This window comes from Gobius niger (genome assembly GCF_951799975.1).
Source record: "Gobius niger genome assembly, chromosome: 4".
In the NCBI taxonomy this organism is placed as follows: Eukaryota; Metazoa; Chordata; class Actinopteri; order Gobiiformes; family Gobiidae; genus Gobius; species Gobius niger.
In genome coordinates, this window is record NC_136855.1 from 12,630,218 (window position 1) to 12,654,037 (window position 23,820).

The 23,820-nt window shown below is 40.3% G+C and overlaps 1 protein-coding gene across 1 annotated transcript; it reads left to right on the forward strand.

Moving 5' to 3' along the window:
• Positions 1 to 1,826: 1,826 nt before the first annotated feature.
• On the forward strand, positions 1,827 to 22,349 carry plekho2 (pleckstrin homology domain containing, family O member 2). The gene is made up of 7 exons (XM_079554841.1): positions 1,827 to 2,054; positions 13,295 to 13,438; positions 16,334 to 16,456; positions 17,988 to 18,092; positions 19,306 to 19,404; positions 19,565 to 19,855; positions 21,204 to 22,349. The coding sequence occupies exons 1-7, from the start codon at positions 2,046 to 2,048 to the stop codon at positions 22,209 to 22,211; spliced, it is 1,779 nt and encodes a 592-aa protein (XP_079410967.1). The 5' UTR covers positions 1,827 to 2,045; the 3' UTR covers positions 22,212 to 22,349.
• The last annotated feature ends 1,471 nt before the right edge of the window (positions 22,350 to 23,820 follow it).

The following is a 23,820-nucleotide window of genomic DNA, read 5'->3' on the forward strand; positions in this document are numbered from 1 at the left end:
TTTTGCGAATGATTTAATGCAAATACAGTGAAAATCACGCAAATAAACATCACCGACCACTCATACTATGGTTTATTATTATAATAAAATTCATAGTGCAAATTTAAATTAACACAATTGTATTGTGTGTTGATTTACAAAGGTTATCCACTCAACAGGTTTACTTTGTCATTTGTTAAAGTAGTGAAATTCCACGCTGCATTAACTGCAGAAACTGATTCATATTGGATGAGTACAGGAGTTATCCATCTTTAGTGGATATTCTTGAGTCATCATCTGCACTCTGTAGTTGAAGTGTAGGACACGCCTCTCATCCAAGGGGCTTCATCAGCAACTCTAGTTTCCAGCTCTGACAGGATAAAGAGTTTTGCTACTTAGCCAAGTTAACCTCTCCCAGGGGTCTTTATCTAGTCCACGTCAAAGCTGGAAAGTTTAGTGTCGCTGACGAAGCCTTGGATGAAGAGGCGAAACGTCCTACACTTTAACTAGAGCACAGATGATTCAAGAACCTACTGGGAACTTCGCTTGGATCGCTCACTACTGCCGAAGATCTGACAAAATAAATGCGACACTGACTTTATTGAGGAAGTATTTTACAGGCCTTTAAACCCCGTCTGTCCGTACCAATAAACCTTACCGCGGGAGAAAGTGAAGCTGTTGACAAAAAAAATCCACGTGCATTTACTGCTTGTTTCGACACGATCCTAAGGGAAGTACAGTCACGATTAAAAGACACAACTGCGCATGAGCACCGATAATTCGTTGCCCCGGGTTTCTTACCTTAAATGGTTGTCATGACAATCTTCTGACGATCAAAAATGGTCGTACATCGCTTTAATGCTGATGGTGAATATACCTGTATGTGTCTGGTAGGAATGTCTATGGTAGAAACGTGAATATACCAGAATATGCCTATGATAACTACGGAGCCCCCAAAGGGACATAAAAAAGAAAAGAAAAATCGAGAGCTTCAGTTTTGTTTCACAGAACAAAGACGCGCTCACTACTCAGGTATGAAGATGATTATTTTCTTAATGTAAAAAATAAAATAACTCCTAAAAGCATATCATGTAAAATGTATTTGACATCAGATCCATGCATCACCCACACCCAAACAGCCCGAGCTCATAACAAAGGTGCACCCGTCCGCACGCTCTTTGGTCCGACTGTTTGAAGAAAGTGATAAAAGGTTCCACTTTGGCAGCTCATCACTAATACATCCGTGGCTGAAATGAAGTTTGTTTTTTGTTTTCTTCTTTCTTTTTTTTTTTTTTTAATCTCCTCGCATTAGAAATATTCAGTTCTCATCAGTCATAATAACTTAATAGAAATTGTACTGAAATTGATTTTTACAAGGTGAAATTTACGTCATGTCTGTATAGCCTCTTTTTCCTTTGCCAATTAATAAACACAACACAACAGCTAAAATGTGGTGTTAAACTGTACAATGTTCCCAAAGTGTGAAATTCAGTAGAAAGTTGTAATAAATATGGTGTAAACACTGCTGCCTGTTGGTGACTCTGGGATTGTACATCTGGAGGAGACTGAATCTCGTGGATGCTTCAGCGACTAGAGAGTGTGTCGCCAAAACTAACTGTGATTTTCAACACTGTTCTTCTACCCACACTTAGTTTGTGTATCTCAAACCTTGGTCAATCCTATCCCACCGGGTCCTCGCTCTACCTCGCCCCTGATGATGATGAGACGCGCTCATCGCTGGGTGTAGAGTTGCCCCTCCTTAGTATTCAGCACTAAAATGCGAACCGGAAACCAAACTTTTTTTTTTTCTTCGAACTTTTTTCACAGTTGGGTCAAATGAGCGAAATGCACACACGCACGGGAGGAGCGTCAGTCCTTGTCACGAACTGAAAAACTCGTCGCTGCACAGTTCCTTATTTCTACGCACTCTTTTTTCTGTGGACATTTTTGGAGATGTGTCCAGCGCCCAGCAGCCAGCAGCGGAGAAGCGAAGAGTTTGTAGCCGGGATAGGAGCTTGAGGGAGCGGCGACGTCGAGTGAATTCAGCCCATATAACGGACTTTATCATGGAAGATGTGAGTAGAGTCGTTCACGCTGATCTGTCGATGCCTTTCTGGAGCTGTTACGTGGTTTTACGCGCAAATTGAGCCCAAGTTTTGCATTGAAGCAATACTTTTTTAGTTATGTTAGGAAGACCGCATCGAATTGAACTCACACCTTAATTTGCATTTGGACAACGTTTTAATAGAGACTTCGTTTTTTTGCACTTTTACATAATGCCCAATTATGGTTAAGACTATTTGGCACCAAGCACCTGCCCACCTGCCAATCTTGCTGCATCTTTATTGCTCTCTGGCGCATTGGGCGACGCTACAAAAACAAACTCCCTTTAAAAAAAAATGGTGTTGTTTAAGGTTTTACGAGGTGCTGGGTTAGGTTAATGTCTCGTACAACTAAAGATGAGACTTCTAGAGATCATTTCGGCGGCTGGAGTCATTTCGGAGTTGCTTTATCGCTCGTAAAACAAGCATTTGAAGTGCGTTTATTGGGCCACACTGGTAGGGGAGAGGTGGAGAGAAACAAGTCTTTGGTCAGAAATGAAGTTGTCAAATGAGTTTAGAGCGGCAGAACCTTATTATGTTTACAGGTGTGTTAATAGGCAGTTAATAACATTGCCTTTACACGAGGCAATCAGTTAAATTAGTGTTTTTGTATGCTTCCAATCCAGTGGTTGTCAAACTTTTCACACCTACCACCAACATTTGACCTTTCAAGTACCATCAAATGAAACGAGAACTTGACTGGGTGTTAAAGAGTCCAAAATGAACCATGTGTAACCTAGAAAAACACCTAACTGGAATGTATTACTAAACCATCAAGCATTATTTGTGTGCAGAGAGCGAGATTTACTTTGAGGAGGCCATGATTCCGCTCTCCTTGCACAAACTGTTTGTGTGTCGTGACTTGAATCTGCAGTATGTGTGTTTATGGAACAAAGCAACTTAATAGAGCTCCAGGCTACTAGTTGTTGAGGTGGGCACTACTGGTTAGTGGTCACCCTAAAAAACATAGGTGGTGCTTGAGCGGCCCAACTACCTGGGGCCACCGATAACTATAAAGTTCTTAAGCTACAGTATGTGTGCACAAAATGAATTGGAATAATTGCTCTGTAATGGAAAAAGTACAGCACGAGTCTGATGTATGAACAATTTAGACCAAAGTTTACTTCCTGCTATAACTACCACAGCACTACCGCTACTACCACTTCTAACATACACTTAATACAACATATTACTGCCATTTTATCCTATACTGTAGGTATAGCTAGTAGAGTATGTACATTCTTCTTACAGTACGTTGGAGGCCTGGTAAATAAAAGTAAGTTATATAATGAAGTAAGTAGTTGTTTCAGTTTATGACACAAATCTTGCTCACGATTGAGATGCCTTTTCTGAAAGGGTTGACAGGATCTTTTTCAATGTATCAACAACTTCTATGTCGTCAGATAAATCAGTTGTATTGGGGCTTTTCTCATCCCTTCGATAATGTTGCAACTTATGTGTCTTATATTAATTATTTACATCTGATCTGAAACATGACTAAACCTGAGCTTGGAACTCACTTTGAGGAAGCCAGTTCAACCGAAAAAGGAAGCAGCAGGACCACGCTTTGCTACCTCTTCAGGGAAGTTACAGCAAGCTTTCGAAGCACTGTATATGGAGCAGCGCCTCGACCCTTTTATTAGAAACATGAAGACGTTTATTTTAATCAAATAAAAAATGAATTAAGACCAAGAGTCAAATCCATTAAATAAAGGTAAAAGAAATGAATGAATGCAAACAGTTTTCTTTTAATATACAGAAATCTTGTTTAAAGGCGTAATAAATAACTTGACATAAAAAAGGAACATCGTAGTAGTAGTAGTAGTAGTAGTAGTAGTAGTGTAATGTAGTAATTTGTTGTTTTAGAAGAAATATAGCAGAGATTGCTAGTCCTGCAGGGGTCGGGCCAAAGTTTCACAGGCCTGTCCATGTTCAGAGAATTATAATAGAGATGCTATTTCGATGCTTTTACTAATTGTTCGATAATATTTAACCATTTAAAGTGATAGTCTGGAAGTCTAAATGTATCCTCCCGCTTTGACCAGTGTGACGAACCTGTGAACCAGCCTGTCAGGTCCAATCAGGAGGGAGGGGGGGAGTTGTCCCTTGTGACTGAAAGTCTAATTTACAAGAGAGACCTGTTACGAACATTGTAAACAGTACAAATAAAAATAAAAAATACAACGCATACTAAGAAGGGCTTTTTGGTTCAAGAGGGGAGGTTTACTTTAAAATTTCTCTTTAACTCCCCTCACTTTGCAAACTTACAGCCTGTCACTGTAAATTGAACTAATAATTGTCCTTAAGCTACAGTAGTTGGTCTGCGGTTAGAAAAGAGTGAAGTATCCATCAGTGAAAGGGGTCACTGTGAGAAAAAGGTTGAACGTTACTGAAATATAATGATGATGTATGTTATATTTTCAGACGTTTCTGCCACTAATTCAATTGTTAAACATTTTGGTAACATCCTGGTCTTAAAGAGTAAGTATCGTCACATAAATGAACTTAAAATGTGCAATAGTAATTTAAGGGTCTGTGCAAGAGTGCTTCTCCCATGCCAGAAGTGGTAAATAGGATTTCTTCTGGAATAGCATCTGACGTAATACCTTGACAAATAAATATATGAGTGATTACAGATTTGGAGGCCAAGGAAGAGTAGCTCATAGAAAAGACAGAGCCAAGCGATAGAAGTCATAAAGCAACTCTCACTAAAGCTTTGTAAACCTTTGTCATAAATAACTAGTTTACTCCCTGGACTCGCAGCTGCAGCCGGTGCACCTCGCGTTAGAAAGCAGTCGCAGACACATTTTTGGAGGTGATTCACTGGAAATGATGTTGAAATGAGAAGAGCAGAACCATGACGTCAGCGCAATCGAGTCAGAGGCAGGAATTTTATGGGAAACGGCAAAGTTCCCTCTCTGTACTTTCGATACCGCACTGGTGTTGGTTAGTGCAAAAAAGATAATACAGTACAAAGGATTTATGGTTGAACAATCTAACATATCTAATTGCAATTTTTTCCTTTTTCAACCAACTCCAGACTATGACCACATTTGTTAATTGTTTGAAATTTTAATAGTCTAAGCTTTTACTCGTATCTAGATGAAAAGACACAGTGAAATGTTAAAACTGACCTAAAGCTATATGGTTTTACAACACCACAAACATATGGAGACCTTATAGAGTATGGTGTGTAAAAGTACTTCAAATGAGCCCTGCCCCACCATGTGCAGTAGTAAAATAAAAACATATGCATACTCTTCTGTAATACTTTTTTTTTGTTACTTTTGTTACTACACAAACCGGGACATCATCATCATATAGAAAAAGTACAGAGGAGTTGGAATAAGCATCAATTTATGGCAGTCGTATCACATTAGTTTTATGTGTATGTTCTTTAAAGTTAAAGTGAACATAACATTTACAATTGTGGATTATTAACCTGAATTAGGGACTTCAGCTGTGATATTTATTATATTGTAATTCACCCAGGGATTTGTTGTTTGCGTCTCAAAGCTTTGTTGCTTAAAAACATTTTTGCGAGAGTTCATTCTTATTAACAAATCCACGGCACCCATTATGAATACAGTTTTAAGTTCAGTACAGCTCGGGTGATGTTTTATAGACTTTAAAAATACAGAGGACACTTCTCATGTGTATGTATGACTCAGAGGAAGAAGAAACAACAAAATGTAAACAGGATTGTTGCGTGAATGAAACGGCATATTACTCCACATTTGTTTTCGACAAAAGAAAAATGTTGTAACATGGTTTAAAGTCAACAAAGCATATGTTTCCTTTAGTGCGGCTATAAATCTATAACATGTATGAGCTGAATGTTGATGGTAAATACAAATGGGAAATCTAATTGTCAACTACAGTTCTCTAAAGTTGTGTAGCCCTGGTGGGAAATGTGAGAAAACCACTTTACATTTCTTAATTGTAGTGTGCCAAAATTAAAGGCCTTAGAAAACATTTAAAAGCATCATATAGGATTCCAACTGGCATTAAATCTTAATCTCTTAGAAAATAATGACATTGCTCGGCTATTTTTGCTGCATATGTTTGTCTTATATATCTTAAGAAACTGATTGGGTTTGTGGCATTAAAACCGTATTATGCATTTGAGCATAATGATGGAGTTAAAAGGCATTCAGTTTGACTTGCAGACCTATGTATGAAGTTTAGACACTAGTTTCAATATTGATTACCATCTGGGCACCGATGTTTTTTATCTACTGTACGTGAAAACATTTAGCCTGACTCTGAACATCTCAGCAGTGAAGTGGCCCCTAAACTTGCACTGAATCTCGTCCCTGTTTCCCAGAGGAGCCCCCTGAGTGTCTCCATGGGCACACACATGATTGTATTGTGTGGCGAGAGGAGCGCAGAGCGGCCCATAACAGATACAGGGTTAATTGTTTGGTGGCATGACGCATAATGTGGCAGTCTGTTTTCCTCTTCTCGCAGCGGGTCAGTGAACGCGTCACTCCATAGACCTCTCCGTAGAGTGAGAGGTCCCTGCCATAAAAGGCTGATTCAGACGGGCTCATGCGGCCGTGTTGCGGTGGGATAATGGCCACTGGAGAAATGACAAACGTAGCATTGAGGAGATAAGTGGTGCACAGCTGGTTTTGAAACGCACTGCGCAGAAAGAGCAAACAGCAAATCATTTGAGAGTTGCTAATCCGAGGGCTAATAAAGACTGGGATTATCAGATTGACCAGAAGCCACGATCTGTAAGACGCCCAGCAACACGTCCGCGACATGAAGCAACCTATAGTTTCGGTTTGTGGTGTCAAGAAGTAAGCTTATTCAGAAACAAAAGTATTCCTCGGATGTAAGGAAAGAATGGGAGGTCTCAGGTTCAAACTGCTGAGCCGCCTGATAATGGGGGAATGCCTACCCTCACTGTGACATTCTTAACCCAAAATTGTCATTGATTGCAAGCAAAAACTGCATTTGTGAGTTTCTTGATTGACAGTCTTACCCAACGTACTACTTCTCTGTGCCATTTTCTAGATAACTTCCCTATATAGCATTTACCCCGTGACCAAGTGTCTTATTGACGTAAATATTGTTCCACTGAATCACCTGATAAATTGGGTTTGTCTCTGTACTTTTGTGCCCACGCTCTGAATATGACAAAGTGTTGTAAAAATAGATTTCCTTCCACTTTGTGCCGAGTTGAGAAAGTGCCCCGCTTCTGCAACTCCGGCACTTTTATTATTTCTATTTATGGTGTAGTCTTAGAAATAAGCAGTTCTGTTGCGAAGGACCAGGGTTTTTTTCCCGGCGAGTGGAGATAAAGGGTGGTTCATTTGTCATGTGAATTAGCCTGACAGCCGCAAAATTAAGTGTGTAAGGGATCATCAAACAAGCAGAAAAAGGAAATTATGCCACCACATCCAGTAATAGGTGCGTGTAGGTGCTGATTTTGAGGTCTTCACAAATTGCATCAAAAAAACTGGCTAAAACACTAATCCTGGCTTACACTTGTATTGCGCTTTACAAGCCTGTGTTACCAAGTTTCTGAAAGAGTCATGATGTAGTCGTTATTCGTTCATGCCTTACTCGGTCAGTGGTGGTAAGCTATGAGCTGCCCTGGAGTAGAAATGAGGCTGCCAGTCTGCACCATTGGCCCTGCTGTCTTAGTGACGACACTCACCCTAACCCTAACCCTAGGCATAATGTATTACCCAGGCCCTGAGCCCCTAACCTGAACCCTAACCTTAACCCAATTCTAACCCTAACCCTACAACCACATCTTTACCCTCAAACAGTGAGGACCACCCAAAATGTCCTCACTTTACAAAAATGTCCTCACTCTGTAGGTTAAAAACTCACACTGGTCCTCACAATGTCGTAAGTACAAGAACATACACACACACACAGGCACTCTCACTCCTTCTGCTCTATTGTACATGTTTTTAGTGTTAGGGGAAACAGGAGAACCCGGAGGAAACCTACACTGGCACGGGGAGAACATGCAAACACCACAGAAAGGCCCTGTTCAGCCAGGGGATCAAACCCTTCTGCTGCTCACAATGATTCCCGGAAGATCTTATTTGTTTTTAAAAGGAGACTAGAACATGCCATTCATTTTAGCATTTTAATATCCCAATTAAACATAAAACGATCAAATCTAGAAAACTTGACAATCTTGGCACATTTTGTAACAACACAGAGTGCAGTTAAAAAGTCCGTAATAGTTTGCAAATGTCTGTGACTTCATCTTTTGGGAGTGATTTGTCTTACGTTATGTGCAGCCAACACCACCCAGTCCATAAACACGATCCTTCAGATGTGTCGTTCCAAATGAACCCTTTACTGCTCACTTTGTTTTTTCGGAAAATGCTGCGATTTTAATTTGAAATGTGTTTTTAGAATAAAGATTCAGTCGACAGTGCACACCTTAAAACATGTGAAGACAATTTTACATGTGAGTTTAGACTGAGATATGAACCACAAGCTTCTCAGAATTTACTTGTGGAAGTTAGAACTACAGAGTGACAAGTTGTGCATTGTCCTGGGACAAATTTGAGGAATTACAGCTTTGACTTTGCTGTTGTATTAATATTCAAACCCAGAAAGCTAGGACTAGGGCCTGACTGATTTGGATTTTTAGGGTCTGATTTGAAGAGGGTTGGCATGACCGATAGCCGATATATTAGGCCGATATTTGAAGTATTTAATGTAATGTATTTAAACATTTATTATTATAGTAAAGGTCTCATCAGAGAAATATATCTAGTAGAGGTTGACCGATGTGTTTTGTTTTGAGGCGGATCATTGGGGATTTGATTGGCCGATGCCGATATGCACCCCTGATATTGTTGGGCCAATATTTGTGGCCACATCTTTTTAAATGTCTCGTCTATAATTCTTTCCTTGAGAGACATAGCTTTGGTGATTTGTTAATGTTCAAAATGTGTTGTAGTTTGCTTGCAATTTATTATACAGCCCTACATTATTGTCACAAAACATTCTTTTCCAGTAAAAGCAAAAGCAAAAGCAAAAGCAAAAGCGGCGTTAAATGAGAAGTTAATGTTGAGCATAACAAATAAACCTGAAATTTGACTCATACTATTGTATAGTTGCTAAACAGCATCCAACTGTAAAGAGACACATCATCCTTTGTTAGTGGGATTTCAAATAGATTCAGAAATCTCCAAATTGGAAATCAAAATTTTAGGGGTGGAGATAATAGCCGAAGCAACTATGTACTGTGTGCATGGGACAATGATAAGAAAGATTCTGTTTTATCAGTTTGGCAGTTCATACTTCAGTCTCAAACGGCGATGCCCCCGGACATGTTTAAAAGTGTGAAAAATGTTTCTACCCTAATAACAGCAGCTGTGTTACTAATTGTAGTAGTGGGGCAAAGTATCAAGTATCAAGTGTCATCAAAAGTGCATCAAAAGCAGCTCTTTTTGTCACTTATCGACAACATTTTGTACTTGCACTTTTGTGAGCAATTTGTAAGCACTTTTACCGCTCTGCTCTGTGTATTTAAGCATTACTTTTTTACTTAAATTGGACACAGAGTGAACTGCAGTCAGTGATGAGTTCAGGTCAAAATGAATGGGATCCAGATGTTTCCCCTGTCCCAGATGTGGATCAGAAACATGTGTGGAAGAGGGAGTGAAAGAGGGAGAGGTACTTGTTTCCTCTTAAAACCACGCCTGCTTTAATAACACTAGATATAGTATTTCAACATACTATGAGCTCGCACAGAGCCGGGTGTCGGCCAAAAACTTTAGCATTGCTCCGTGTAACTAACCTGGCAAGCGCTTTTTCACTACATTCAGCTTTAAAGTAGAATTGAACATGTTGTGACGGGGAAAAATACATTGTCAAATTCAGCCACAACATTTATCACCTTTTGCTATTCACAATATGCATCGTCTGACCCAAAAAAAAGTTGTTTAAAAAAAAGGTCACAGACGCTAATATTTTGTTGGACCGCCTTTAACTTTGATTACAGCACACATTCACTGTGGCTTTGTTTCAATAATAAGCTTCTCTAATGGCAAAAGGTGGAGTGTGTCGCCTTTAATTTTCATCAAGGTCGAGTATTGATGATGGGAGAGAGTGAACACTGTGTGCATAGGCTTCTCCAGCACATCCCAGAGACTCTCAATGGGTTTAACCTCACCTTAACATTTGCTACAGCTCAGCTAGTAACACAATACAATCATGTGAGTAGCCCCTTATTTGACACTGACCTATCATCTAAACAAATCATTTTTCCTTGCGCTGTTGCCGTGTTGTCGTCACTTTTTTTGTTGTGTTTTGTGTCACGTTTTAGTCCCTTTTCCATCCCTTTTTTTTTATCATCACGTTTTTTTGTGGTTAGCTTCTGAATAAAATGTACATTGTTCATGTCCATTTGAACTTTTACACTTTATTTACTGTTATACATTCAATCCACATTTTATCGCACATTTTATCAACATGTTGAATGCTATGAAATGGTGTCATTCATAGCATTCAACATATTACAATAAATATTTTATCTCATTAATAGCCAGCTCTTTGCTTTTGCGCCGAGGTACGATCTAGGAGCTGCTCGATTAACGTGATATTAGAGAAGCCACAAAGGAAGTAGTTAAAGGACACAAATGGCTGTAGAGTCTGTGGCTGGTTTTGGTTTGTGCTCGATGTCAAAACGGACTTCCTGTCACAGTTTGAGTGGCTTCAGGCCCAGTTCATATCACGCCAGGATAAAGTTTCAAAGATGTATAAGAAGATTTACTTAATTGCTGGCCCATTTTTGTCAGAAGAATATCTGAAACTGGACATTATTATCTATTTCCTGAGAATTGTAGCTGGCCAAACCATCCAACTTGATGCTTCTCAAACCATGATTCAGGTTGAACTCGTTGCTTTGACCTTGGGCCTTGCCCTTTTAAGGTTCATGTCAAATTTAGTTTTTCCTGTATTTATTTAATGCTGAAATTACCATCTGGAATCTATTGAATATTTTTGAATTATATTGTGTCATGTACAAAGATAACAATAGATTTTTTTGTGGTGTAGTGTTTATTAGAGTTCAATTTAAGTATGAAGGGGGTGAACAGTGGGGAGAGAGACTTTCAGCAAATTGTCAGAGTCAGAACGCTGAGGTCGGCAAACTGTCCAGCACACTTTCTTTATTACTTTCTTCATATAGCACCATCTTGCCACTCTGAAGAGCTTTCTTTTGCAATGTAAACAACGGCTTGTTAGTCCCTGTCCTTTGTGACATTATAACTATTTCACATCCCCAGGAAATTACAGTTTAGAAACTATACACGCAAAAGTAATGCTTCTTTTTTTCGATGTTATGGTCCTTTCAACAGAGAAAGTGGAAAAAACAGAGATGACCTCCCACCTAAAATACAGTATATCCTGTGGAAATGACTCCAACAGAAACAAAGGCTGGGAAAGTTGCAGACACCTGCAAAAGATAGATTTAGTCACGCCACAAAGACAATATTTGGCTTCAAAGAAGAGAGCTTACTCTGCAGTTACTAAAAGAGTTTTAGCTTCATGGAGGCGGGATTTGTCCTAATGTTGATTAAAAAAGCTTTGATTCAGGAAGTATTAACTGCCTTGGTTTAGAAAGTAAGTAATATTAATTTGTGGATGAGGTTTGTGTTTAACGGTTTATAACTTTTACAACGCTCATATGAGTCATATACAGTACAAAGGGATCAGGAGCATACTTTTTTTTTTATCTTCATGTTTCAGATAAAATGAGGCTGAAAGTTAATCTAAATTGAATCAGCATTTGAATGGCTGAAATATATAAAGAGCAAAATACCATTGGGTCCTCCTCATAGGTATAAAATAGGGCTGCACAATAACAAACAATTTAACAAGAGTCAACAGGCAGTACATTTATTTCACTATGAAGAACACCTCCAGTTTCAGTTCCTATGTGTTATTTTCAGCTTCTCTGTTTAATCTATGTGGCCTTTTGTGGCCAAAGAGTCATTGTCCAACTAGAAACAGAGAAGTGTCACATGTACGTTTCAAAGTGAGAGGTAACAGGAGCTTGTGTCACTGTGTAGAGCTGCGTTTTGCTCATTTGTGCATTTACAAAAAATGCACAAAAACATCTCCTTTGTTTTATACCAAACTTTCTATGTTTTACGGCAATTTCAAAACGGAATCTCTTGTCAATCAATCAAAACTTTATGGAAAGTGCATTCATCATCCTTTTTGTGCATGAATCCTGTGGTAGTAACAGCACTTGGTTTGGAGTTTAGAAGAGAGTAAAATGTGTGTAAAATGGCATTGGAGTGGAAAGCGTTCATTCTTATTTAGTATAATCTGTATTCATCCCTGCAGTGGTCAGAGCGAGGTCAGAATCTAGGAAAAAGTGGTCCAAGAAAGACACTGCGGTGAACCTTGGAGGCGGTGATGCATGTGGGGAGTGAGGTTTTGTCCGTAAAGAAGGTAGAAGGGTGTGAAAGTGAAATAAGTGTGAAATTACAAAATTTGTTTGGGCGGATGATTCTTACTCACCAGGAAATGTTGATGTTATTCTATGATAGCTTCACTGACACCAATACCATACACGTGCCAACATTTCGATCTGTAACTGATTCAGATGCTAAATAGTGTTATAACTATTATATAAAGTATTATTTTTGTTGCACTTTTGCAGCTGTTATCACATTTTATTTTAATTAAGCGATGAAATAGAATCTTAAACTAGCACGATAGTCTAAGATCAGAGCAATTCACTCTCAGGCTTTTCAGTCCCCCAGAGCAGAAGGAGAGAAGGAATACGAGATTAGTGAATGAGGGTTGGGTGAACAGACCAGTGGAACCAGGACAGGTGGTACTTTCAGGGCAGAGATCGGCAATGGTGAGTGAGGTGTGGTCCTGCTCCTGAAACTTAAGATAACACTTATCTTCATTTATATGCAAAATGTTTTTCTTCTTGTGTCATTTTGATTAAAAGCCACACCACGTAAGAATACCTAATAAATGACCAAACAAACGTGTCTTTGTTCTGAAGACCTGACTGTAACTTCACTGGGAGCTGTAGCTAAACCTGCTCCTCCTGAGGATCTCACAGGCAACAGCAGGAATATATAAAGAACAGGAACAATCAACTTTAAAGTGATTGATCTCATCATCAAGTTACATCGTATCTTCTATTTCTTGAAAACTTGAAACTGTAAGTGTGAGACTTTCTTCCTCTTGTGACTCCGCAGAAAGAGGACCCTGCGGTGAGGACCAAAGCCGGGTTCCAGGGAAAGTGCGGGTGGATGAAGAAGGCCCACGGTCGAGTCCTGTCCAGCTACAAAGACCGCTACATCAGTGTGGACAAGACCGAGATCCTGGTCTATGAGAACGAGGTGCACTGGATTTACAGAATATGCATTACTTAAAGCAGTACTAAGTAACTCATGCCCCTAGAGGCCATAAGCGCCACTGCAGGTGTCGGAGCATCTTACTTTTTTTACTCATTAATTGTCCGTGAGAGTAAATACTACACTGACAGAAAAGACAAAGGGAGAGACGGATATGGTACATCCAATACAGATAATTTCTTTCACTCAAACTTGGCTGTAAATACTGTTTAAGTGACACTAGCCCGCAGTTAGCTTTGCCTATTTAGCTTCTTCTTCGTGACTCCATTAGTGTGTATTGGGTCTCCGGGTCGGAGCAGGGAAAGTTTCAAGTGTGTAAGTGCAAGTGTAATGCAAGTTAGCCATTTTATACTCACATCTGCCACCTCAGGTCATACATGTAACTGCAGCTTCTATTTTAAGCTTGTGCATGACGGCAATTCGGACCTGAAGTGACACCTTTTTGAGCGACAGTGCAGGATTTTAGAGGCAGTTGTGGTGAACAGGTCTGGGCTCATTCTACACATTAGGAAACTGTTGGAACATTTAGGGGGAGGAAATTAGATAATTTTACCATTTTTAAACTCCGTATAGTCCCTTTAAGGCTTTGAATGGCAAAATGGTGCGTGAGGGGGTATTTACAAGACTAGTCCAAAAAGTAGTGTTTAGTTGATTGGGGCAGGACACCCTCTTAATATGCAGATTTTGTTGGGGATAGATTTAACAGAACATTATGTGATGGCGGCACAGCGTCTCAGAGGTCAGCGCTCACAGCAATAAGGTGCAGGGTTTAATCCCCAGGCCATTCTGTGTGGAGTTTGGTTACCCCAAGCCACCACTAAAAACATTTACAATAGACCAGGATGAATGAGTTAGACTGGGACAGCAGAGGGGAAGAAGAGGCGGCTTACAGTGAGATCCTTCCTAAAAACAGGAAGTGAAACTGCTGGTTTTGGGACATTTTCTAAACATAAGATAAATATGTGTTTGACATTATCACCAAATACCTGCAAAAATCATAATACATGCTATGCCCGAAACAAATAGACAGGAAACAAATAAATCGGTCCCTTCTGACTTTAGTTTAGTATCATAGCTGTCACATGAACACGACAAATGTCACACCTTCACAGGAGTGTGAAGGTGTGCCTATACACAAGCTGTACACAGCTTGTGTATAGGCACATTGAGTTGTTAAAAAATAAGGTCCATTCTCAAGGCTTTTCTTGAATCCCCTGTGAATATTTTAATGGTAAAATGGTAAATGGTCACATTTACAGTTGTGCTTGAAAGTTTACATACCCTGGCAGAATTGTTTATTTTTTGACTATTTTTCAAAGAATATTAAAGATAACACACACAAAAAATTCACTCATGGTTAGTTGTTGTGTAAAGCCATTTATGGTGAAACAACTGATCAAAAGTTTATGATCAAGAGGAATGTGCTTTATCATTAGATTATATACAGAACCTTCTAAACAACTACCACAGAAGACTTCAAGCTGTCATTGACGCTAAAAGGGGAAATAAACAGAATTGGGGAATGTTAACTTTGGATCAGGGTAATTTTGGTACTTTCTTTTTTCATTATTATTTAAAAATAGCAAACTCAATTGTTTCACCATAAATGGCTTCACACAACCACTAACAATGAGTGAAAAAAGCCCTTTTGTGTTATCTTCCATATTCCTTAAAAATGGTCAAAATTTCTACCAGGGTATGTAAACTTTCAAGCACAACTGTTTATAGCGCCTTTATACCAGCTTTAGGCACCCAAAGCACTTTAAATCAAGGAACCAGTCACCCATTCACACGCTCATTCATACACCAGCGTACGCAGACACTGGAGGCAAGGAGGGTGAAGTGTCGTTACGACCCGGCTCTGCTAGTTAAAGGAAGTAACAAAAACCAAGATGTAAAATGGATAAATAAAGTTGTAATTTAATAAAAGGAGTGTACAAGGTAAATTTAACAAAGGAGTAGCAAAAATAACCATAAGAACAAAGGCTGCTTACAATATGTACAAAGGGTTAACCAAACCCAAGGTACTAAAACAAGTGTACAAAACCAACTAGACAAAAGCTTACGAGTGTCTCCAAAACTTGTCACAAAAGGCCTAATAACAAAACGAGTGACAAACAAAATGAGACACAAACTAACACGAGTGTTCCTGGAAAACACTGAAAGTCATTACTGACACGAAGGGACACAACACAAAATGGCGTACTGGCCACAAGGACCAGCGGCCTTGAATGAGCCACGGTGGAGTCCTTTTATAGGAGTGGCTGGCACAGGTGGCTTTAACGAGCTCCCCCCAGGTGTTGAGCTGCTCCCCCAATCAGGCGGCAGCAAAGCCCAACCAGCAGCCAGGACCCCAATGCACTCCACCAATCGCAGCCCAGGACCACAGCAGCAAATATACATGGGAGAAAACAGGTTTAGGCTACACTAACAAAAATATACAAAAAGAAAGGAGGGAGCCTGGAGGCCTGGGGCCGTAATAAGTGTCTTGCCCAACAGCCGATCCTCCGATCACAAGACGACCCACTCTACTATCTACAAAATATAAAGAGTAATGCACATTTATTTTACGTTACATTCAAATCAAGATTGACAAAAGACAAAGTTTACTGTTTCATTATTTTGATGAACTGAAGAAAATCAGACCCTTGGACAGACGACTAAACTGATTAAAAATGTGGGCTAGAGTGGCCACAGTTTGTGATAATCGGTGGAAGGAGATGGAGGGGACGGGAGAGAGTTCAGCTTCTTGATAGCCTTGCGAATGAAGCTTGTTCTTCAGTCGGCTGGACCAGGGGAGTGGGGAACTGAGGATCTTCTTCTCAGCTGCTCTCACTATGTGCTTTGTACAAGTTCTAATAGTCTTTACGTATCTTCCAGGACCAGAAGAATTGTCTGGAGAGAGTGGATCTGGAAAACTACGACAAATGTCACGAAATGAAAAGCGGCTTCAAGAGGAAGCACAAGCTCGTCCTGATCCGGTCTCCCAAATCTCCAAACAAGGTGAACCGGGCGCTCCCTCACGCTGCTCAGTGTAACAGTATTTTTAGGGGAGGCGGTAATCTTGTATTTTAACAGGTCAGTATTAATTATCAACTGGTCCATCAAATCATCACAAGACAAGCAGCCGAAGTGGCAACAACAGTGCACAGACTAAACTTACTAAAACGCACATAGGGAGTGCAAAGCCTCAATTTGGAGTAATTTAGAGACCATTTTCAGACGAGCCATTGCTTAATCGTGGATATACGCCTACACGAGATGAACTTTAACTTGCAGGCCAGTTTCACGTTGATTGTGGGCTGTTGTTTTCAGTACTTCCTTTTTGTGGTGAAGTGTTTGTGGTTGCTTTTGTGGAGGGAGTTGGACAGAACATTTAAATGAAATGTGTTTTTCTTTACATGGTCATGCATCATATTAACATTACGCCTTTAAGAATGAAACACTTTGCATCTGTAAACGCACACGTCTCCTCCTGTGAAGCATCATCGACATACGTAAAGTTTTAAACATCTGCAACACCGTCTGCATATTTTCTGCCACTTTGTGTCTAAATATTTTCATTTCAACGAGACGCGGCTAACTCCCCATAGAAACAAAACAAGAAGAGGAATGCAGATGAGACTGGCGGAGAAAATGTACTGATGTGTGTGGAGAAGGGCACTGATCATCTTTTTTTATTTGTCAAAGGGGGGGGTAGAGGGGTACAGTACATAAAACTATCACAGAGTATAAATGCACCACAACTTGGCTAAATCATGACTAAAAGTGGTTTCTTGTTTGTAAAATTTTGTTCTTAATTCCCGTATTTTTCAATTGAGTAATGTTCTATTACCAATTTTAGTGTTTAAGTCTCCAGTGTTTCTTCCCAGTGCAATAATGGCCAAGGCTTAGGTTAGGACTCGGTCTGGTCTTCTTACGTAAGTGTGCCCGGAGTTGTGAATGAAGTGAGCGGTTCCTGGCTGAGTCCTCGCATCTCCGTGGAAACCGTCTTTAATGAACAACACAAAAACCTATGGTTCTGACCCAAACAACACGCTTTCCCTATAGATTTCGGGATCAAAAGTTAGAAATGCAGCATTACCGCTGAAATGAATGTCAGGGGTTTCTAGCAAGTGTTGTCCGTAGACTAACGTGTGTTAAAAACAATATAAAGAGAGCTGCAGAACACGTCCTGTTTGTTTTTCCTGGCTGTGGTTCGGTTTAGGTCTTGGGCACTCAATAACCTCGTGGTACAGTATGCCCCAAAAGAAAGTGGAAACTTCACTTTTCATTACATTTGTGGAAAATAGTCTCCAGCTGCTTGTAAATCTATTTTTATAGGATTTTATACCTTCAACATATTGTCTCTTGTATGATGTAACACGTTCTGTGCCATTGGCTCGTTGCAAGTTATCTCACCTTGTATTTGGACATCTATACTGTATAATTAGGGTAAAGTACGGCAAGTTTTTTTTGTCATGCCAGAAGCTATTTCAATGTAATGAGTCGTGTTATGTTTTCGTTTTGTCAATTTGTTTTCAATATTCCATAGGTCCACGATTTGAAGTTCCAGGCCCAGTCGGCAGAGGAGAAAGAAGCTTGGATTAAAGCCCTGAGTGACGCAATAAACCGGTCAAAGAACAAGATATTTGACGAGGTACGATAATGTTTATTATTTTATTGCAATATTGTTCTTTATCAGGAATGTAATGGGGAACTACAAAACATTTGACCAAAGGTGGCAAATGTATGTAAAAAGTCAAGCAATGGATATGTGGGGGATTAAAGACAGAGTGTTTGTTATGCAATGTCTCGAACAAATTAAGACATGAAATCAGGTGGTCAAAAAATTACTTAATTAATTTTGTGAATGTACTGTATTATTTGCTGTTGAAAATACTAAAGTATTCAGAGTGGAAAGCACAAATCAGCTGATGAACTGTATAAATGAGTGTCCATAGAATTGTTTACATATTCTGTCACAATTTTGGCATTTTCGTGCAAATTAGTTGAAAGATCAAACCTAAAATCGTAAGTGAGGCGCTCTCTACAGGTGAACTGTCTGTACTGCATTAGATTTTTGAAGTTGGCGCCCCTATTCGCGTAGGCGTGAGGAGTGACGTCAGTTGCCCCACCGCTGTGGGCTGTAAAAGCGCCCCAGCCCTGGCCCTGCCTCGAGTGAGGGGGGAGCGGGGGAAGAGGGCTGTTTCAAGCAAAGGTCGTTAATATTTTAGCATAATTTCTCCAGTGGTATGAAAAATAACATGGCAGCTTCAAACACAAAGATTTGTGCTCTAATTCACTACCCCCGGCAGCACAACGAGGACAAACATTCTTCCTTGACAGTGCATCATTCGGCACACTGCCACCTACTGCCCTGGAGTGGCCATTTTGAATTTGAACTTTTCAAAAATAAGCAACACATGGTCAAATTTACTTTTTACTTTGGTGAATTCATAGAAATGCAGTGGAGTTGTCAGTATTATCTTTATCTTTCAAATGTACTGGAGTAAAGTGTACATCCTCAAAAACTACTTAAGCACTGTACTTGAGTAAATTAACTTTATTACAGACCGCTACTGCATAAATAGATAAGGACGGTCTCTTCTTGCTGATGCTATCAAACCTGAGATCCACATCTATCTTTATGTTTTCACATCCTACATCAGGTGCCTAAACACACAGATAATTTGTCCCTTTTTGTTGTTTTCTATTTTGATAAATGATGTGGTGGTTAGTACAAATCTGGATACACTGCTGCCTGCCTCAGATACCTGCAGGTTTTTCCCATGATGGTTGTTTCATATCTCTTGTTTCCCAATCCGGTGTATTACCCCCTCGCTAATGTTCTCGTTTATGCACAACAACAGGTGAAAGTGGACGAGACCAGTAACTTGGAGCATGTCACTCGAACCAGACCCAAAGGAAACAGAGGCCGCCGCCCCCCGACTCGCATTCACATGAAAGAGGTCTGTGTAGGATAAATAGATTATAAATAAGCTAGCACAATCTCTCAGTATTACGTGTCTTTAATGACTGAATATATTTTCAACTGACAGATTGAATTAATATCAGTGCCTTGTACGTTTTATTTATACATAATGGCTTGAACTTTTGCTTGTTTTCCAGGTTGCGGATGTTTCTTCAGACGGAATCCTGCGTCTAGACTTGGATCTTGAAGATGCCATGATGCCCAACGGGACCCACTCCTCTTCTGCTGTGGATGGAACTGAGAACCATGAGAAAACAACCTCCCCCTCCTCCAGTGACTCGACCGAGGACAAAGCTTTATCCACTGTAAACGAGGCAGAAGACGAGGATCAGAGTCAGACCAAGGTCCTGAAGCCTCCCATGCCGCCATCAAAACAGACAGCCCTCATCGAGGAGGGAAGGGAGGAGGAGGAGGTGCCTGAGAAGAAGGTTGGTGCATCAATAAGGATTACATTGTTCTGTATTGTGCTGGCCTTAAGCAACAAACCTGGTACAAACAAAGCACTAAGACCATGGACACTTGCGAGGATATTGTCTGTTAATTTCTGAAATGCAGCGTCTTTTACTTCTAGACTACAAAAGTCAAGTATGAACCAGATTTGTAGAAAAAAGTATTAAAATGTGCAAAACTCCTGAAACCAGTCCCACCAAAAAGGCCAGAATGTGCCACCTATTCACACCAAGAAAGAAATCGTTTGTACTGATGTTTTACAGTTAAAAGCCTAGTGTCTGAAATAGATTTTTGATCATAGTTGAGTCAAATCCATTTTGCCTTCTTGTTGTATGTGCAGCGACAATAAAAAGGTGGGAGGTGTGAAGCAATAATGAAGTAGGGCTTGGAAATAGATTTGGCAAAGACCATTTAAGTAAAGGATTGACATTTTCTGTAGTTTTTGCTGCTTGTTGTAAGTATTATTTTAGCTTTACTTAGTGATGGACATAGTGAAGCCGCGTGACGCTTTCCTTGCAAAAGACTCGCTAAAGACTCTGAGCTTCAGTGCTGCTTCATTCTGTTTGAACACTGACATCTTGTGGGCAAACTTTGTTATTGCGACTTCTCATAAAACGACTGCAGCACAGACACACCCAAGTCAATGTGTGCAATATAAGTTTTGAAACAGCATTTTCTTTAATTGCATAGACAACCTGCTATTGATGTTTGAATGGTCAAACCAATCATAGGCCAATAAATAAGAGTATTTTTTTTGTAATGTGGTTCTGTGCTTCCACGCTCCATACATTATCCACGGCCCAGTGCTGAGAACTTGAATCTATCAAACCAAGGCAACACACTGAAACGCTCTAGGTTCAGCAACACTATGTGCCCAATCAGCTGACGACCCGAACATCCTGAATGACCAGGTTATTATACAAAGATGACAATGCCAAGATTCATGGGGCTCACATTGTGAAAGAGTGGTTCGGGAGCATGAGACCACATTTTCACACTTGGATTTGCCACCACAGAGTCCAGATTTTAACCCCATTGAAATTTTTTGGGATGTGTTGTACAAGGCTTTGCACTGTGGTCACACTCTCCCATCACAAATACAAGAACTTGATGAAAAAATGTATGCAACTTGGCTTTTTAACCTGGCAGAAGCTTATTGAAACAATGCCGCAGCGAAGGTGTGCTAAAGGCTAAAGGCGGTCCAACAAATTATTAGAGCGTGTGACCTCCTTTGTTACGGCGACTTTTTGGGGGGGTCGGCCATTGTATTTGCAATAATACCTTGACTTATATTCCTCTGACTGTTTTTTGTTTTGTTTTTTTCAGATTGTGATGCCTCCGGTGCCTCCTAAAGACAGGAAGCCGTGTGAGACTACAACGGACAAGACTCCAGAGACCAGTCCCGATTCGAAGAAGAAGATTCCGCCGATGCCGCCAAACAAACCGCTATCTTCCCTCATTACCCCAATAGACCCATCCCCGTCCAAAACCACTGTGCACCCTCCCACTCCCCCAAGCAAGGAGAAGAAACCCAACGCGTCTGCTGAAATAAGCCAAGACTCCACTGAAAATGTAGAAAAAGAAGAGATTGACAAGACAGATCCAGAAAAAGATAACGCAAATGAAGAGCTTATTACTCCGCCAACGCTTGCGAAGAGCCCAAAATTGCCAACTAAGCAAGAAGAGCGCCCTAAATCCGACGTCCCTGACCCAGTAGAAGAAGTTGGGGAGTGTAAAGGGGATGTCCCGGTGGTAGAGGTGTGTCTAAAAGATGAAGAAAGTGTGAATTTAAGTCCATTGCTTGGTCGTATAGGAGAGGACAAGGAAAAGAGAGCGGAGGAGAAATCGCTGGACAGTGGTCAGCATTCGGACGAAGATGGATTGGAGGATTCTGTGAGTGACGATGCGATGCCAACCGGGGAGAGCAATAACAATTTGGATGCGTTGAATAGCAAGAATAACAAAACAGAGATTTTGTTAAGTTTAAAACCGCAGATTTGCTCTAGCAAGGGCTACACGGCATGGGATTTGAAGCCGCCAACTCCGCTACAACCGAAGACGAAAGCGCGGTCCGCTTCAAGCAGCGATCTCCTGTCCTCCGATTTGAAGACCGGAGACGTGAGAAACCTAGAGACTGAGGTCGCTTTGCAGATGGAGGACACCAGCGAGCTTCTCAGCAGGGCGTCCCGAGCGCAGACTGTCCCGAGAGGAGACAAAAACCCGGAAAACCTATTGGCCGAAGCGATGGAGAAATTGAAGACGGCGGATCACATGCTCAGAGAGGTCAAGAAACTCAAACTAGCAAAGGACACAAGCCGCAGGAAAAGCTGGTAACAGAAATATCCAGGCGTTTGGTGCAGTTTGTGAAAAGGCATTCGAGATATCGTATATTCCGTCCAGTGAGTTCTACAGCGAATGTCAGCCCCAAAGCATGCAGTGTTTTTGCATATTGTTTGTGCCTTGGTTTGGAAGCTGGATGCCGCTCCGAAGGGTTTTTTCAGGCTTGGAACTGAGTCGGCTTGTTATGTGTCCTTTGCCTTGACTCATGTTTTGTTGACGCAGCTACCTATGGTTATTTCCTTTCATAGAAAATACACACCCTGTTGCCACTCATAAAGTTATGTTTTTAGTAAATTGTTTTTGGACTAAATGGGAAAAAGCCATTACTTCATGACAGATGTAGAAATGAGAATGGGAGGGGAAATCCAGTCCATAAGACAACTTTTCATTGGACTTTATTGGATTCTGGCTGTAGCTGCTTATCACTCTCATAAATACACTTTATCAGTTTATTGTTTTTCATCAACGATCAAAAGAGCTGCACCAGAGGCTTTAAGGAGCGGCATGTGACTCTTGAGATAGACATTGCTCAGCCCCTGTGTATGCTCTCGTTATTGTAGAGATATGAAAATGATTGAGTTGGGTTGATTACATTGAGGACATTACGCTTACAGAAGCTTCTCCTCGCTCTTGTTGACAAAATGTAAGACTGATTGAACACACAAGCTCTATTGATGTTCAGAGTTGTATAATTCAAATTAATGCCCATGCGTGGAATAATAAGCACTGTATCTCGTATGTTGCTTGGAGCACTGTCCGCTGGAAACTACATACAGTTTTTTAGCCAAAGGCATGTGAACAAATCAAGGGCGCTGTGATAAAAGCAGTTTGACTGTCCGGCGATAGTTAAGGGGTTTGACAATGCGATGGACACTTCTGTCTATGACACAAAAAAAGTCCAGAAAATACATATCAGAGCGCTTTGAAGACACGACCAAAGTAAACAGCATTACTGCGAGGAGGGTTGTTTTTGTTGAGGGAGCGACATTTTAACATGGTTAAAAGCTCAAAAGGTTTGCACAATATGTCACCTTTAACATGAAACAGTATATCCCCAATAAGTTTATCATCAGCTTGATTTAGGGTTAAGTCAGTTACTTAAGGTACGAGTATTAAAGCACATAAAAACTCTTTGGTTGATACAGAATTTCCTTTTCAATGGGTCAAATCAGTAAAAACAGGAAGCGCCGCTCATGTCTGCGAGTATCACTTCCTGAAAATCTCTCACAATAAGTAAACAGCATTTTAAATAAACATTATAAATATATTTTTATAGCGAGGGGGAAGACTTGTTGACCAGTCTGTTCCATAGGTGGACTAATACGTGAACTAGGCCTTAATGTAGCTTTTTTTTTTTTCTATCTTTTTTTTTTTGCAACAGCATCACTGTGCTACTCATAGTTTGTTTTACTATTAACTAACAGAAAAAACAATAATATCACAATACAGTTTGGGAGTAAGAGTGTTTTTAATGACATGTTTTAGGGAGTCTGCCTGTACTGCACATTGCTTTTTTTAGGCTGCAATATTTGCTCTTACTGCAAATGATAAATGTTTACCAACTTAGCTCAGGTTTTGTATCAAAATGAAACTAATCATGTGA

What these genes read in the sequence shown, in the direction of transcription:
- plekho2 (XM_079554841.1), top strand. An exon ending in CTCCCAAATCTCCAAACAAG is followed by an intron (nt 16,457 to 17,987) that starts GTGAACCGGGCG and finishes AATATTCCATAG; the next exon opens with GTCCACGATTTGAAGTTCCA. An exon ending in CTCGCATTCACATGAAAGAG is followed by an intron (nt 19,405 to 19,564) that starts GTCTGTGTAGGA and finishes CTTGTTTTCCAG; the next exon opens with GTTGCGGATGTTTCTTCAGA.